Source organism: Notamacropus eugenii, chromosome 3 (genome assembly GCF_028372415.1).
Source record: "Notamacropus eugenii isolate mMacEug1 chromosome 3, mMacEug1.pri_v2, whole genome shotgun sequence".
NCBI lineage: Eukaryota > Metazoa > Chordata > Mammalia > Diprotodontia > Macropodidae > Notamacropus > Notamacropus eugenii.
The window spans coordinates 19,634,768-19,650,946 of record NC_092874.1 but is presented as its reverse complement, the minus strand read 5'-3'; the positions used below and the strand labels follow the sequence as shown (position 1 = coordinate 19,650,946).

Genomic DNA, 16,179 nt, shown 5'->3' with positions numbered 1-16,179 from the left:
TATATGGATTGATCATTCACTCAGTGAATGGCTGGACCTTAAACCACATAAGACCCAGGATCTTTTGAGTAACTGCAGAGCTCTGTCTGATGCATGCATTCCCTTTGGGCTCATTTCAATACCTGCTTCAGATGCTACATCCTGCTGCTGAGGACGCCCTATTCTCCAAAGCCAAACCAATCAAACACAAGCTGCGAAAGCTCCTCCCAGGCAGAAGACTAAATCCCAGTGAAAGACTGTGAGCCTGCAGACCAAGAGCCATCTAGCTAGGCCAGCTCCAGGAGCACACTCCCTGCTTAGCCTCAGGGTGATGAATTCCTTAGCCACAGTAATTCTTGAAGACCATCTCCTGAGTTGTAGAAGGATCACATCCTGCATCCATTGAGGGGGAGTAACCACACTGGCAGAATTGCTTATCCTTGAAACTGATATTACAGACACCTTATTTTAGAGGATCATGGGCAAATTTCTTGTGACCTTCACTTTATTTTAGAAGTAGAGGAAGCTGGTGGAAGATGTAGCCCTAGTCCTTTAAAAGGCAATGTCAAATGAACAGACTTACCTTGAGATGGTTTTGCATGAGCTGAGCTCAGATTCAATAAAACACGTTTGGGTGACATTGGGTGCATGTATTTTAGTACTTAGGTGGAAATATCAGGAGAATTCATTTAAAAGTGAGCCAACATGAGGGAGAAAGTTTGATATCTCTTTTGTAATAACTAAACACATCCACATATATATCTTCCACTGAAGCAAAAAAAAAAAAAAAAAAGGCAAAGACACAGATCTAGGCCACCTGTTAAAACTTTTTTGGAAATGCTGCACTTTCCAAATACCCCTTTCACCCTGTACATCTCCCAGTTCACAGGGGACAATTTTCCTAACAAATGCTCTCAACTGTGAGACACTCTGTTTATGGGCCTTAAACAGAAAGCCCTATTCATAGGAAACAGAGGAGCTAGGTCACTGCACTGACCCACACTCTGGGCTGGCAGGCAGCACACCCAAGCAAGGAAGGGAAAAACAAGGAATGAGATGTTACTTACCATCTTGGCCTCTGAATGCATTGGCTGGACCTGGGGAGATGCACAGGGATTATTGAGGTTCGGGCCCTGCATCCCCATGATGTTGGAGTTCACAGACATCTGCCTCTCCATCTACAAGAGAGAAAAGGCAGAATTAAAAATGAATACCAAGACTAACCCAGCAGGGTGGACCCAAATCTGCCAGGGATCTCTGAACAGACAAGTCTCGATTTCTTTGAGTAGCCACCGAGAAGACCTGTTTGGTGGATGATGCACAATGCCCACCTGAGGCCCAGCATCAACACTGCTTTATGCCTAGACACAATACCAAGTCACCCAGCTATGACCTCTCTGCAGAGACCTCCTCATTGGAAAAGGACCTAGAGAGCATTTTCAAAAGATAAAATAAGTTATGTTTCTCTAGGCCTTGAAGGCTTGCAAAGAGGTGGGGAGTTCAGGTATTATAACCCCTATTTTACAGACCACAACCCTGAGGCCTGCAGTGGTGGCATGACTTGCCTAGGGTCACACAGACAGTGTACTCTATAGTAATTAAACCCACCTCTCCTTCCTCAGAGCAGCTGGAGGTCATAGTGGAGATAATGGTAGCCTCTTGCCCCAGACATTTTCTTGTTATTTTTGGGTTGTTTAGTCGTTTCTCAGTCAGGCTCAACTCTTTGTGACCATATTTGGGTTTTTCTTGGCAAAGATCCTGAAGTGGCTGGCCATTTCCTTCTTATTTTATAGATGAGGAAACTGAGGTAATCAGGCTTAAGTAACTTGCCTAGAGTCACACAGCTAGTAAGTGTCTGAGGCTGGATTTGAACTCAGAAACATGAATCTTCAGATATTCCAATGCCTTGGACATTTACTAGAGGATAAGCTTCTTAACCTGGCTCAGCCTCAGTTTAATTATTGGTTAAATGGGAATAATAGTGACACCTACCTCTCATGGCTGTTGTGAAAATCAAATGAGATAACATATGCTAAGTATTTTGCAAACCTTAAATGCTATACAAAAACTAGTTGTTTTGATGGTGGTGATGGTGGTGATAGTGATGATGGTGATGGTGGTGATGGCGGCGATGGTGGTGGCGGTGGCGGTGGCGGTGGTGGTGGTGGTGATGGTGGTGGTGATGGTGGTGATAGTGATGATGGTGATGGTGGTGATGGTGGTGGTGATGGTGGCGGTGGCGGTGATGGTGGCGGTGGTGGTGGTGATGGTGATGGTGGTGGTGGTGGTGGTGGTGGTGGTGATGGCGATGGTGGCGGTGGTGGCGGCAGCGGTGGCGGCGGCGGTGGTGATGGCGGCGATGGTGGTGGTGGTGATGGTGATGGTGGTGATGGTGGTGGTGATGGTGGTGATAGTGATGATGGTGATGGTGGTGGTGGTGGTGGTGGTGGTGATGGTGGTGATGGTGGTGGTGATGGTGGCGGTGGCGGTGATGGTGGCGGTGGTGGTGGTGGTGGCAATGGCGGTGGTGGTGGCGGTGGCGGTGGTGGTGATGGTGGTGATGGTGATGATGGTGATGGTGGTGGTGGTGGTGGTGGTGGTGATGGTGGTGGTGATGGTGATGGTGGTGATGGTGATGATGGTGATGGTGGTGATGGTGGCGGTGGCGGTGATGGTGGCGGTGGTGGTGGTGATGGTGGCGGTGGTGGCGGTGATGGTGGTGGTGGTGGTGGTGGTGGCGGTGGCGGTGATGGTGGCGGTGGCGGTGGTGATGGTGGCGGTGGTGGTGATGGTGGCGGTGGCGGTGGCGGTGGTAGTATTACTATTATTTCTATTGTATATACTATATATCATATATATACTGCATATCATGTATATACTATTATTTCTAATTGACAGCTTTACTCTGTCTAATTGGCAGAGTAAAGGGACCCAAGGGGTCATCTAGTCCAAATACTTCATTTTATAGTGGAGAAGCCTGGGGCCCAGAGAGGGGAGGTACCTTGCCCAAAGTCACACAGGAAGCAGAACCAGGATTCTGACTCAGGTCTCTTGAGTCTAAAGTCAGTATTCTTCCCATTATGTCATGTTAACCTTGTATCCCAGAACCTAGGACAATGCCTAGCACATAGTCGGCACTTAAAAAATGTTTGTTGATTAAGTGACTGACTAGTCCTTAGTAGGTGCTTAATAAAGACTCATTGATTGACTAACATTTATTTTTTTAATTCTGAGTTTCAAATTCTCTCTGCCCCTCCCCTACCTACTGAAAATTATTCCTTTCAAATGGAGGACTGAAATGGTTCATTTTGTCTCCAGGATCTCCTTAGGAGTACAGACACATCGCCTACATACTGTGATCAGGTGTGTTGGAGGAACAAGGGTCCTCAGATTCATTCCATATTCTGCTTCACAAAGAAGGCCCCTCCCTTCCATGATCCCCATTTTCAAAGATTCGAAGAGGAGGCCTCAAAATATACAATGCTAACGTGGGGCTAAGTGAGATAGGATCTTTCCTTAAGTGTACCAAGGGTCTCAAGGGTCTCCCAGTGGTGGCTGAATCTGTCTGCATTTTTGGTATAGATGGGCCAAAGGGCTGATTCACAATTCTGCCCAGCAACACCTGGAGGGATGGTCAACAAAAAGTGGACTCTACAGTCCCAGCTGGCATCCTGTCTCCCCCATTAAGGATGTCTGCTCCTTCAGGGCCAGGGGTCACATTTCCCATCTTTCTTCATATCCCCAGTGCCTGGCACATAGTAGGTGTTGAATAATCACTGGTTGACTTGAGTGGCAGGTCCTACTGAGCCAGAAAAGCTCTGAGCTTTAGTGATAGACTGTGTCTGTCCTAAAAAGACCAGTCCAGCCGTGTCTGCAGAAGTGTCTTGCTCATGGCCAGAAGGTTGCCCAGCAGGTAGTCAAACTTGAAGGGCACAGCGGTTCATGAAGGACCATCCACACCAAGTGATAGAGTACAGCAATCAACTTCAGCACAGGGGACAACCCAGCAGGGAGATCATGTATCATTAAAAGTACTAATAGGTGTGCAAAAATACATTTACTGTAGCTCTTTTTGTGGTGGTGAAGAACTGGAAACCAAGAGGATGCCAATCAGTTGAGGAACAGCTAAACAAGCTGTGGTATAAGATTGTGATGGAATACGATTGTTCCATGAGAAATGACAAGCAGGGTGCTTTCAGAAAAACCTGGAAAGACTTACATGAACTGATGCATAGTGAAGTGAACAGAACCAAGAAAATGGAGGCATACCAACCACCTCCAGAAAAATAACTGATATTGTTTGAATACAGCCTAAAGCAGGCTATCTTTCACTTTCTTTCTTTCATTTTTTTCTTTTATTTGAATCTTTTTGTACGAAATTACTAATATGGAACTGTTTTACATAATTGCACATGTATACCCTATATCTGATTGCTTACTGTCTCAGGAAAGAGGGAAGGAAGGGAGGGAGGAAAGTATAGAATTTGGAACTCAAAACATTAAATGAAAATGTTTTTTTTTAAAAAGAATCAATAGGACCCTTTGGGACACCTCTGATCCTAATCAGAGGTCCACTCTCTGAATTTTACAGATGAGGAAACTGAGGCTCAGAGAAATTAAGGGGCATGCCCAGGTTCACACAGCTAGGATCAGAGGCATGATTGGAGCCTAGGCCCTCCTGACTCCAACTTTATCATGGAATTTTGATACTGCATTGTGGTGCCCCTCTTGTACACAGAAGACAAATAGGAGTAGGGTTCAGGGACTTTGGGGGATGGGGGCAGGGGAGTTGTTAAAGAGCAGAAGAAACCAAGTGAGGGTGATGAGCTTGGATGGCAGCCTGGAATGATTCCTTCAGAATCTATGCTCTATGTCTCTATGCTCCTCTCTCTACCTTCCATATCTCCTGGCGAAATAACTTTCCAATGGCAGTCAGTGGATGTTGGCACCCAGGCCTGGCAGGGCTGTGGTAAGCTCTAATGTAGTGGGAGGCAGCATGGTACAGTGGGCAAAACATGCTGTCTGGAGGCAGGGATCAGGAATCCAAATCCCAGCTTAATCATTTATGACCTGTGTGATCCTGGGCAAGTCACAACCTCTCTGGAACTCAGTTTCCACATATATACAATATATAATACATATATATACATATATGCACATACACATACATACGTATATATGTGTATACACACACACACACACACACAATCAGCCATACTTATTAAACACCTAGTACTAAGCATGAGGGATATAAAAAGAGGCAGAAGCCAGTCCCTACCCTCACAAACTTTACAGTGTGTTGGGGGGGTTGGGTATGGAGAACACTCAAACAAACATCTGCAAAGCAAGCTATATTCAGGGTCAATCAGAGATAATTAAAAGAAGGAAAGTAGTAGGATGAAGAGGGATCAGAAAGGCTTCCTGTAGAGGGTGGGATTTTAGTTGAGACTTAAAGAAAACCAGGGAGGTCAGTAGTCACAGTGGAGGAAAGGGCTTTCCACTCATGGGGGACAGCCAAAGAAAATGACAGAAAGAAGAGAACAGAGCTTTTTGGTTTGGGAGCAGTCAGGAGGACAGCGTTGCTGGATCGAAGCGTATGTATCATGTCCTAAGGTACAAGAAGATTGGAGAGGTTGGACGGGGAAAGGTTAGGAAGGTCTTCAGATGCAAGAGATAGACCAGATCGGGGGTCTCTAAACTGTTTTGATTTTTTTTCTCTTGGTAGGTATGCTGCAAGGGGAGGAGCCTGATATTTCTCAATGGTACCTGGGCAACTACCACTGTGGGTGCCCCATTGTTGGAGGTAGATTATACTTATCCTAAGGAGCTGACTTCTAAGTTCTAAGAAGGGCTGGGAATTTCTGGGAAGGGATGGGTGGAGTAGGAGAAATAGTGGGCTGTAACAAGTGAAGGACAGATGTGGTTATGCTGGAGAACAGTCCTATGATCGGGTGTTATGGGAAGGCTGGGATATGACTGAACTTCCCATTCTCAAGTTAACCCATTTTGTACAAGTAATCCTTTTTGACAGATAGAGGGCTTGAGGCATAGGAAAGCAGGGTATTCCAAGCAACAGGGATTCTATAACGAAGTGAGGATGAGGGCAGACACATTGGGCATGAAGCCCAGTGCTTTGCTCCAGTACATAAAAGTCTCTTATTTTTGGAGAGGCATTTTGAGATCATGGAAAGAGTGATAGATTTGGAGTCAGAAAGGATTGGATTCAAATTCTTCCATTTGAAGTTTATTAGCTATGCCAAGTCATTCCACCTCTAACCTATTCTGGGTAACTATCTCAGATTTAGCCACTAAGTTATGGTGTTGTGACTGGCGAAGTGGAGGGAGCTCCCATGGTAAATCCTTCTCAGCTTTTTGGGGCAGTGGGCTTGGGCAGTCAGTCTGCTGAAGTCTAGGGGCCCCTTCTCAGAGTCATGTATTTAGATGCATAAAATAAAATACGTAGAATTATAAAGGAAACCAATTACGTAGAAATAGTTGTTTTTAAAAAAAAACCACCAAGTTCACGGACCTCAGGTTAAGACAAAAGGGATATCTGTGAAAACAACGGAACAGGCAAGAAATAGAAGGAATGGATTGGAAACAGAAAGTCTTACCGGCATCAGGACTGCTGAAGAGCCGGGCATGGTAGGGTTTGGCAGGGTCCCGGGCATAGAAGCTGGCATGGGCTGTCTTTGTCTGTTGTGAAGGTGCAAGAGTGACGATAGAGAGCCTGGGACAGGCCTAGGAAGGAAAAAAGGAGAACATGCCATCATTCTTAGCCCAGAATATACCAGTACAGCGAATCCCATGCCCAAGAGAGCCAATTCACCAATAGAGTATCCGTATCAATGAGAATCTTGGGGAAAATAATCATATTTTCCATCAATCGATTAATCAGTAAATATTTATTAAGTACCTACTGCATACCAGGCATTGTGTTAAACACTGGGGATATAAAAAGAGGCTAAAGACAGTCCCTGCCCTCAAGGAGCTCATAATCTAAGGTAATATGCAAATAAATACATACAACGCAAGCTACATGCAGAATAAATAAATAACCATAATAGTTTGCACTCACATACTGCTTTAAGATGACTCAGTAGGCATTATCTCGTTTGATCCCAAGTAAAATTCTATGACCAAGTTTCTCCGTTTGTTTGTTTTTTTATCTCTAAGGAAGCATTAAGACATTGGACATGGAGTCAGGAAGACCTGAGTTCAAATCCAGAAAGGATGTGCATTCAAAACTTCTGTCATGCAAATTCTAGAGAAGATGTGGAAAAACTGGGACACTAGTGCATGGTTGGTGGAGTTGTGAACTGATCCAACCATTCTGGAGAGCATTTGGAACTGGCCAAAGGGCTATAAAACTGTGTGTACCCTTTGACCCAGCAATACCATGACTGGGTTCATATTATCCCAAAGAGATCAAAGCAAAGGGAAAGGGACCGATAGTACCAAAACATTTATAGTAGCTCTTTTTTGTGGTGACAAAAAATTGGAAATTGAGGGGATGCCCATCAGTTGGGGAATGGCTGAACAAGTTGTGGAAAATGATTGCGATGGAATACTATCATGCTATAAGAAATGATGAGCACTCTGTACACAGTAGCAGTCATTTTACATAATGAAAAACTGTAAATGACTTGGCTATTCTCAGCAGTACAATAATCCAGGACAATTCCAAATGACTCATGACGAAATATGCTATCTGCCTCCAGAGAGAGAACTGATGGACTCTGAGTGCAGACTGAAGTCCAATTGTGTGTGTGTGCTTCTTGTGCAACATGGCTAATATGGAAATATTCACACGTATGATCAATATCAAATTGCTGCCTTCTCAAGAGATGGGGGAGGGAGAGAATTTAGAACTCATTTTTTAATGAATTTTTTTTTTACATGTAATTGGGAAATATTTAACTTAATAAAATATATTTAAATGTTGAAAAAAACAAACCTCTGTCAATTACTACATGTGTGAACTTTACCAAGACACAAGATTGTCAGAATTTAGATTTAGAGTTTGAGGGAAGGTCAGAGGTCATCTAGTCCAACTCTTTCATTTTACAGATGAGGAAACTGAGGCCCAAGAAGAGAAATGACTTGTCCAGGGCTGCAATGTTCATAAATAGCAGAGCTGGGATCTGAATCCAGACCCTCAGATCCCAAAGGCAGTCCCTTTTTACTGTACCATGTTGCCTTCAACTTGACCTTTTTCCTCCTTCCTTTTCTCATCAGTACAATGAGGGAGTTGGATGAGATGACCCCTCCGGGCCCTTCCAGCTCTAAATCTTTTTTCTAGGGACTTAGGCTGGAACATTGTCAAATTTGTCCTCCCAAGATCATCTTTTTTCCAGTCTAGAAATAATTTGTGTTATGCCCTCTGTCACAGTCCTCTCCTGGAAGCTTGGTCTCATCATAGGCAGGCCCATGTCCTTACTCCCTACAGGGCCAACTTCATCTGCTAGGTCACAACAGAAATCTGCTGGAACTTCTTGCTTGGGATGAGAAAACAAATGGAAAGTCTCTGGTCCCAGCTTCCCCCAAATAAAGAACAAGGGGCAGCTTCACCCTCTGTCACTCAGGCTTTCACTGGGAGACTCGAGATTCCAGGCCCCCAATTAGAAATCAGCCATTTTACAATAACCGAAGGTGTTAGGCTGCTTGACAGAAATGCTCTGATTTTTGGCCTGACCTCCAGGACTTGTGCAAGTCACCCTCTGGGGAAACCAAAGTCTGAGCACAGAGCGAAGGAAAAAAAAAAACCTTCAATGGATTTAATGAGTCAGGGAACATAGGACTGAGGGAAAAGAGAATTGTTTGTGTTTATTAAAAATGGCAAATAAGCTCACTCCCTCTTGTGGCCTTCCTTCTCTGTGTGCCTCAGTTCTGGGGATCTGTGTAAAGGCTTTTAAAAAAATGAAACATCTCCTGACATTCCAGGTGATTCATTTGTGATAACTTTACTCTGCGCTTTGCCCTTAGAAATATAAAGTGTCACTGACTCCTGGCTTCCTTGCTGACATTTATTTCCAAGATGAGGAATTCGCTGCCCCCTGCCCCATGCCTGGAATGCTCCAAACCTCTACCTCCTACCTTCTCCAGCTTCCTTCAAGCCCCACATAAAATCCCGCCTTCTACAAAAACCTTTTCCTCGTCCTCCTTAATGCTAGTGTCTTCCCTCTGTTGATCATTTTCAATGTATCCTGGATATATCTTCGTTGTACACAGCTGTTTGCATGTTTTCTCCCCCCTTAGACCATGAGCCTCTTGAGAACAGAAACAAGTACGAAGATTAACTGCTGGAATTATCTATGAAGCTTCGCTACATTATAATGCAGCTTAAAAAATAAAAAGATCAGAAATAGGCAGGACAGTGAAATCATGGCTACTTGTCCAGTAGGACGGACAGATCCTCCTTGAGACTTGGTTTCAGTTTTTTGTATCCTCAGCCCACTGCCTGGCACATAGTAGGTTGCTTGTTGGACTGAGCTGAATTATAGGGAAGACGAGGGGAGGCCAAGATGAGCCACAAGATTCTATCTTCCCTCTCTGGTTTATACAGCCTGACACACCAAGAGAAGACTGCCTTTGCCACTTTCTTTGCCAGCAACGATCAAAAGGCTCCTTTACAAAGCATAGCTGACTGTCCCAGGCATATACATGCTGGAATATTAATTACAAATATGCACAGATCCAGAGAGTTATATGCCTATGATTTCTAGAACATCTCTAAGGGCTAACAGACAAATATCTAAAGCTTTAGATATATACACACACACTCATGAAATATGTAGGGAAAAACAAGAAAGAAAAATCTATATACACATAGGAGAATCAACATGGTGTAACAAAACATGTTGGCTTTGGAAACAGGAAGAACTAACTAGGTTCAACTTCCTTATCATCTCTATAATCACCTAGTGATCACAGGAAAAAGTTCAACTTTCTGAACCAATAAGCTAAAGACAGGTTGAGATTTGCATTAGTGGAGGGAAAGCCCACGTCTGGAAGTCCTTGAAAGAAGGGTCACGAGTCCAGTCTCTTCCTTTTAATAGCAGAGGAAGCTGAAGCCCAAGGAGTTGGTGATTTGTCCAAGATCTAACAGGGAGTTCCCAATCCAAAAGTGAACCCATGTCTTTTGATTCAAAGTCAAGCAGTCTTTCCCTAGCACATTTTACTCTTTCTTTAATCATTCTAAACATCTTTTAGTGTATTCCAAGTGTCTCCGGGATCATCCTAGAACTGCAAAGGACCTTCATTAACTCCAGCCCCTTAATTTTACAGACTGGAAAGCTGAGGCCCAGAAAGGTACAGTCCCTTAAGTTACTGGGATCCAAATCTGGGTCCTTTGATTTCAGTCTGTTGTTCTTTGCCCAAGCCCAAGCCAGGGCAGTTTTATGGACATCGACTATCACCGTACAAAGCTGGCACAGGAGAGTGTGAGGGGGTGAGGATCCTTGTTTCTTTGAATTTAGATTAATCCCATACTTTAGTACTCCAAAAGAATGAATTTCAGCCAAAGATGTGGCTTGTGCTTTTAAAAATGAAAACAGTATTTTAAACTATCACTTTTCACTACAAAGTGAATTTTTGATGTTATGAAACACCAGAGTAGCTTCTTTACTTTCTGGATACAGGACTGGATTTGGAATCAGAAAGACCTAGATTCAAGTCTTGCCTTTGACACACGATAAATAGCTCTGTGACCCCAGCAAGTCATTCCTCAATGTCCCAGACAACTCTCTGGGAATAAGTTACAAGGAGTTTCCACACTGATAAAATTATAAGCTTCCCTCCCCCCACAAAAATTAGATTATAAGTGGAGAATTGAGGCAATTATCAGGATAAATCAGCCCATAAAACACTTTTGCCTGAAATATCCAGATAATTGAAGCCAAAGTGGTTTGGGGTCAGAATTATGGGCGTAATTGCTTTAATTCTCCACTTCCCTTTGTATATATGCAGACATCACTATGATTGTTACGATAATATATTGCACTCATATGATGGTTTAAACCTTTCAGGTCAACAGAGAGTAGGGCGGTGGATATGATTTCCCTCATTATTCAGACATGGAAATTGAAACTCTGAGACTGTGTCTTTGTGCCCCACAAGGCAGTGACTGACAGAGCCCAGAAGCAGCCTCAGACTTCAACATGCTCCCTCCACACCTGCCTGTGAAGCAGGGAGGGATCCTCAGTCTAAAGCTTAGTGAGAAGAAACTTTTCACAATATATTCTACACCTTCTCATCCTTTCTTTGTGTCATGGGCCCTGACATTCTGGGGAAACCCAAGGATCCCTGCTTAGAAGAATGGTTTTAAATGCATAAAATATGAGACATCGGATTACCAAGGAAACCAATTATATTGAAATCACTACCAAAATACTAAATAAAAAACCTAACAGACCCCAGATTAAGAAACCCTGGTACATTCCCATCTTTTATTCCCATGATTTTTTCAGAGCAACGCTAGGATGCCTCAGCGTAACTAATAAGAGATCACCAATCCATTTCAAATGACATTCCTTCTCCTATCCTTTAAAAAAAAAAAACTTTATAATTTTATATATTATGTAATGCATAAATTAAATTTTAAAACTTTACAATTTATTTTTAATCATGCAGAATGAAGGCTCCGAAAATAAGACTGTAGAATTGTAGCAGATGTGAAAACAAAGAACCAGTGGTCGTTCCCTCCTCCCTTCTTTCCTTCCTTCCTTTCTTCCTTCTTTTCCCCTGACCTTTTTCTACCTGCTTCCTCTCTCTTTTCTTCTTTCCTTTCAACTCTCTACTCCTTCCTTCTCTCCTTCCCCCTCTTCCCTCTCTTCTCTTTTCTTTCTCCCACCTTCCTTTTCCCCTCTGCCCCATTCCCTCTCTTTCTGTCTTTCTATTCTTCTCCTTCCTCTTTCCCTCCCCCTTTCCCTTTCTCTTTCTTCTGTCCCTCTCCCTTATTCTTCTTACCTCTCTCATTTTTCTCCTTCTCTGCTTTCTTCCTTTCCTTCTCTCTTCTTTCACTTTCTCTCTCCTCTTTCTCTTTCTTTCTGTGTCCTCCCTCTGTTTCCTCTGTCCTTTCTGATTCTCTTTCCTTCTCTTTCTTTTTTTAATCTTTCCTTTTTCTGCTTCTCTTTCCTTCTTTCTCTTTCCATTTTGCTCCCTCCCCCACCCCTTCCTTCATCCCTCTTTCTCTCCCTCTCTCTAGTGTGGGCTTGTCACCATGAGCTAATAATTCCAGACTTGGAGCAAGCTGATCCTCTCTTTTTAATAACCACGTGCCTTCAGGCAAAGCATTTCTGCTCACGATTGTTGGGGCTCAGAACAAGGTGAGGTGTGTGAGCTGAGGGTGGATTCTTCAATGACTGTAAGGCGCCTGTTGAACTGAGAGTTTTCCAAACAGACACATTATTCCTCTTTATACTCTTGGATAAACACACTGCTTAGGGCTGGGATCCGTGTTCTCTTTTCTTTCAATTAAAATGTCAAAGATGACAGACTATTTTTACCGTCTTCAGCAACAGGCATGGATGACAGCAAATCTTGTCGTGTCCCTGCCTCCTCATGTGCTGCCCACCAAGGTGGGAGAGCCTGCAGAAAGTCAGCCTGAGGCTCCTTTTGTTCCTTGATTGGGACAGGATAGGCTGACTCTAAAACCCCAGGTGTAGACCTGACCCTTCCCATTATGGATGAGGACCTGAGGTCCGGGTGAATTGACCTGCTCGATCTCCCAGAGCTGCTGGACTAGTGCTTTGGTGTGACATATCTGGTGAGGCTTCAGAGGTGGTTTTGTGTAACAGAAAGAATACTAGGTTTGGGATCGTAAGACCTGAGTTTGAATTTGGCGCTGTCACTTACTAGCTGTATATTGTTGGATGAGCTACTGCCTCTGGTTGGTCTCTGTTTCCTCATCTCTAAAATGAACTTGCAGCTCTAAATGTTAGGATCTCTCTTCTATGCCTTATAGATTTCTCACTCCCAAGTCCCCAAGGGATGTCTCATGAGCATCAGACTGACCATAGTGCCTTAGGTAAAGTCCCACAGGCATGTGGTCAGCACAGGAAAAACAATAAACAATAAAACTAATTAAGCCAACCAGAAAGCAGGAGAGAGATGCCAGAATCAAGGGCGAGCCATAAACATTTCAGAGATCTTGGCAGATCAGGAGACATGAGGAATCTAGCAGGGAGGCAGCCCAGCTTAGTATAAAGGGGGCCAGGGGAGAAGTCAACAGACTGGGCTGCCTGTGGCAATTCACCCCATCTGAGACTCAGTTTCCTTTATCTGTAAAGTTAAGAGATTAGAACAGGCATTTAAAATGCCATGACTTAGAACTCTTATTTTTTCATTCAGGGCTAGATTCAGAACCAGCTGAAAGGGACAAAAATTGAGAAAAAGAGACATGAGCTCAATCAACAAAATGGATATTTTCAGTGGCCTGGGGCCCATAAAAGTCAGTCTAAATCAGTCTCTTCTCTTAGGAATTGGTAATACTGGTAACAGAATTTTCCTAAATACTGGCATAATCACAAATAGTACAATAGGATTTTATAAAACATTGGCAACTGTATCAGTTCAACAAGCATTTATTGGGAATGATAGTTGGGTCAAAAGAATCCAATTTGGATCCCACCTCTGCATGACTGTGGGCAAGTCAATCTCTGGGCTTCAGTGGTCTCCTCTGGAAACCTGCTGGCATGAGACTAAATGATTTTGAATGTCTATTTCAGCTCTTCAGCCTTCCTTCAAGGCTCAGCTCAAATCCCACCTGCTGCAATCTGACTTTTGCTCTCTCTCTAGAGGCACAATGGAGCTATCTTATACCAACATGGTATACCATATCAGATGGTAAGCTCCCTGAGGACAGGAACTGTCTTTTGCCTTTCTTCATATCTCCAGGTTTTAGCATAAAGCTTGGCACACAGCACATAGTAGGTACTTAATAAATGCTTGTTGATTAATGTACTTATATGTGTCAGGCCCTGTGAACACAAAGACAAAAAGTCTCTGACCTAAAGGATCTGCCATTTTACACAGTTTACATTTAGACTACATAGATACTGACAAGTAAATGCAAAAATAAGTTTAAAGGAATTGTGTGTGCGAGAGAGAGACACAGAGACACAGAGAGACACAGAGTGAGAGACAGAGAGACACACAGAGAGAGACAGAGGGAGAGAGAGACAGAGAGAAGAAGAAGAAGAAGAAGAAGAAGAAGAAGAAGAAGAAGGAGAAGAAGAAAGAAGGAGGATGAGAAGGAGAAGAAGGAGAAGGAGAATGGGAAAAGCCTCAGGGAGGGGCATGGCATCTGAGCTCTTGAAACTAAAGGCATGAGGGGGTCCTTCTGAGAGAAAGGGGTCAGAAGTGTGACCATTCCAAGTGAGGGACGCAGTCCATACAAAAGCATGGGAAGGACACTGCAGAAGGAAGAGTTTTAGTCTGTGTATGTTCTGAGTACACATCCATGAAAAGAGACAGAGACTTCATTTGGATGTTCTTAAGAGAAGAATTATAGTCTGACTTGCCAAACAAGTTTCTGTCAGGGGCCGGGGAAGGGGAGTCTAAGCCCCTAAATCTTCAGAGGAAGAAATAAGCAACAAGAGAGAGTGACTTTCCCTTTTCCCTTCCCCCAGGAGGGGACTTTTAAAAATTCTGCTTCTCCTGAAAAGGAAATGACTGTCAGAGATTTTGGGTGCAACATGAGCCTAGGGGGTGGGGGACTTGTTTTAGCGTCTTCGTGAAGCCACAGTATGTTAGGAAGCAACAGAAAATGACAGAATGCTCCCTGTTCCACAAGGACAAAAGAGCTTAAACTTGGTGGATTAAAGATCACCCATTGTTAGGATTAATTCTAGAATCTCAGCCTAAAAATAATCCAATATAATAGCCTAATAACTGAGCCTTGCCAGCTCACTGTAATTTATAATTATTGGACAGATAGCATGTCCAAGAGGAAAGGAGCCAGCCTTGGAGTCAGGAAGACCATGTTTAAGCCCTGCCTCTGACCATCCAGGCTGTGTGACCCTGGGCAAGTCCTTAGCCTCTCAGTGCTCCAGGTAACTTTCCAAGATAGTCTATTTGCATACTGTGTGCCAGTTTGCATAGGTAGAGGCACGTTTCATATTGGGAGCTGCCTACACCAAGGGAAGCACCCAAATCTTAATCATTGTCCTCAAAACTTCAAGGTTGCAGAACATTTTCCATACAATATCTCACACGCAGCTCTGTGATTTGATAATTGAAATTTTATAATTAAAGAAACCGAGGTTCAGTATAATTAAATGACTTGGCCCAGATCAATAGGTAGCATGCTAACAGTAGAAAGAACACTGGGTTTTGAATCACAATTCCTTGGGTTAGGATCCTGGTTCTGCTCCCCACTCTCTGCCTGACCTTGGAAACCCGCTTCATCCCCCTGCCTTAAGTTTTTCCTCAGCAAAATGTGGGCTTTGATGCTGAAGAACATTCTGGCTCTAAATCTAGGCTCCAAGGAAGTGTCAAAGCATTTGAGTCGAGGCTTTCCTGACTCCAAGGCAAGCACTTGGTCCCTGGGAAGCTGCTGAGAAACAGGTCAGGTTCAAGTTTCAAAAATCCCTGGCTGTTAGTCTTAACTCTGCATTCACAGCATTATTGTTGTTGTTCAGGCACTTCAGTGGTGTCTGAGTCTCCATGATCCCATTTGGAGTTTTCTTGAGAGATCCTGGGGTAGTTTACTACTCTTTCTCCAACTCATTTTACAGTTGAGGAAACTGAGGCAAAATGGGTGAAGTGACTTGCCCAGAGTCACACAGCTAATAAATACCTGAGGTCGGACTTGAACTTGGCTATTCCTGACTCCAGGGAGAAATGGTGAGTATTCTGCCTGAGATCAGGCAAGTTGGATGAAAATAACCCACAATCCTCTATCAAATTTGAGCTGTCTTGAGGTTCAAGGCAAGCTACTGGGAATGCAGTGCCAGGTGCTTTTGATAGAATTTAAATGTGTGTGTATTTACATATAGGAGAAGGAGGAGGAGGAAGAGAAGAAGAAGAAGGCCAGAGAGAGGAGGAAGAAGGAAGGAAGAAGGAAAAGGAAGGAAAAGAAGGAAAGGAGGAGGAAGCAAAGACTGCTCAGACAGCTCCTCATTTCTTTCCAAGCTGTTTCTTCTCCTCCTTTCCCTAGTTTTCAGCTTCCTTTCAGGTGTAGTCTTTCTCGTTACAATG

General features: G+C 43.6%; 1 protein-coding gene across 3 annotated transcripts in view; it reads right to left on the bottom strand.

Annotated features, from left to right (window-relative positions):
• Positions 1-16,179, bottom strand: part of CREB5 (cAMP responsive element binding protein 5) — a 488,110-nt gene that overhangs the window by 110,491 nt on the left and 361,440 nt on the right. For all 3 annotated transcript variants that reach the window (XM_072651024.1, XM_072651025.1, XM_072651026.1), the window contains 2 exons: positions 6,594-6,720; positions 1,047-1,157 (listed from right to left, as the gene is read on the bottom strand). In XM_072651024.1, the coding sequence (XP_072507125.1) occupies positions 1,047-1,157; positions 6,594-6,720 (238 nt within the window). The remainder of the gene's footprint in view (positions 1-1,046; positions 1,158-6,593; positions 6,721-16,179) is intronic.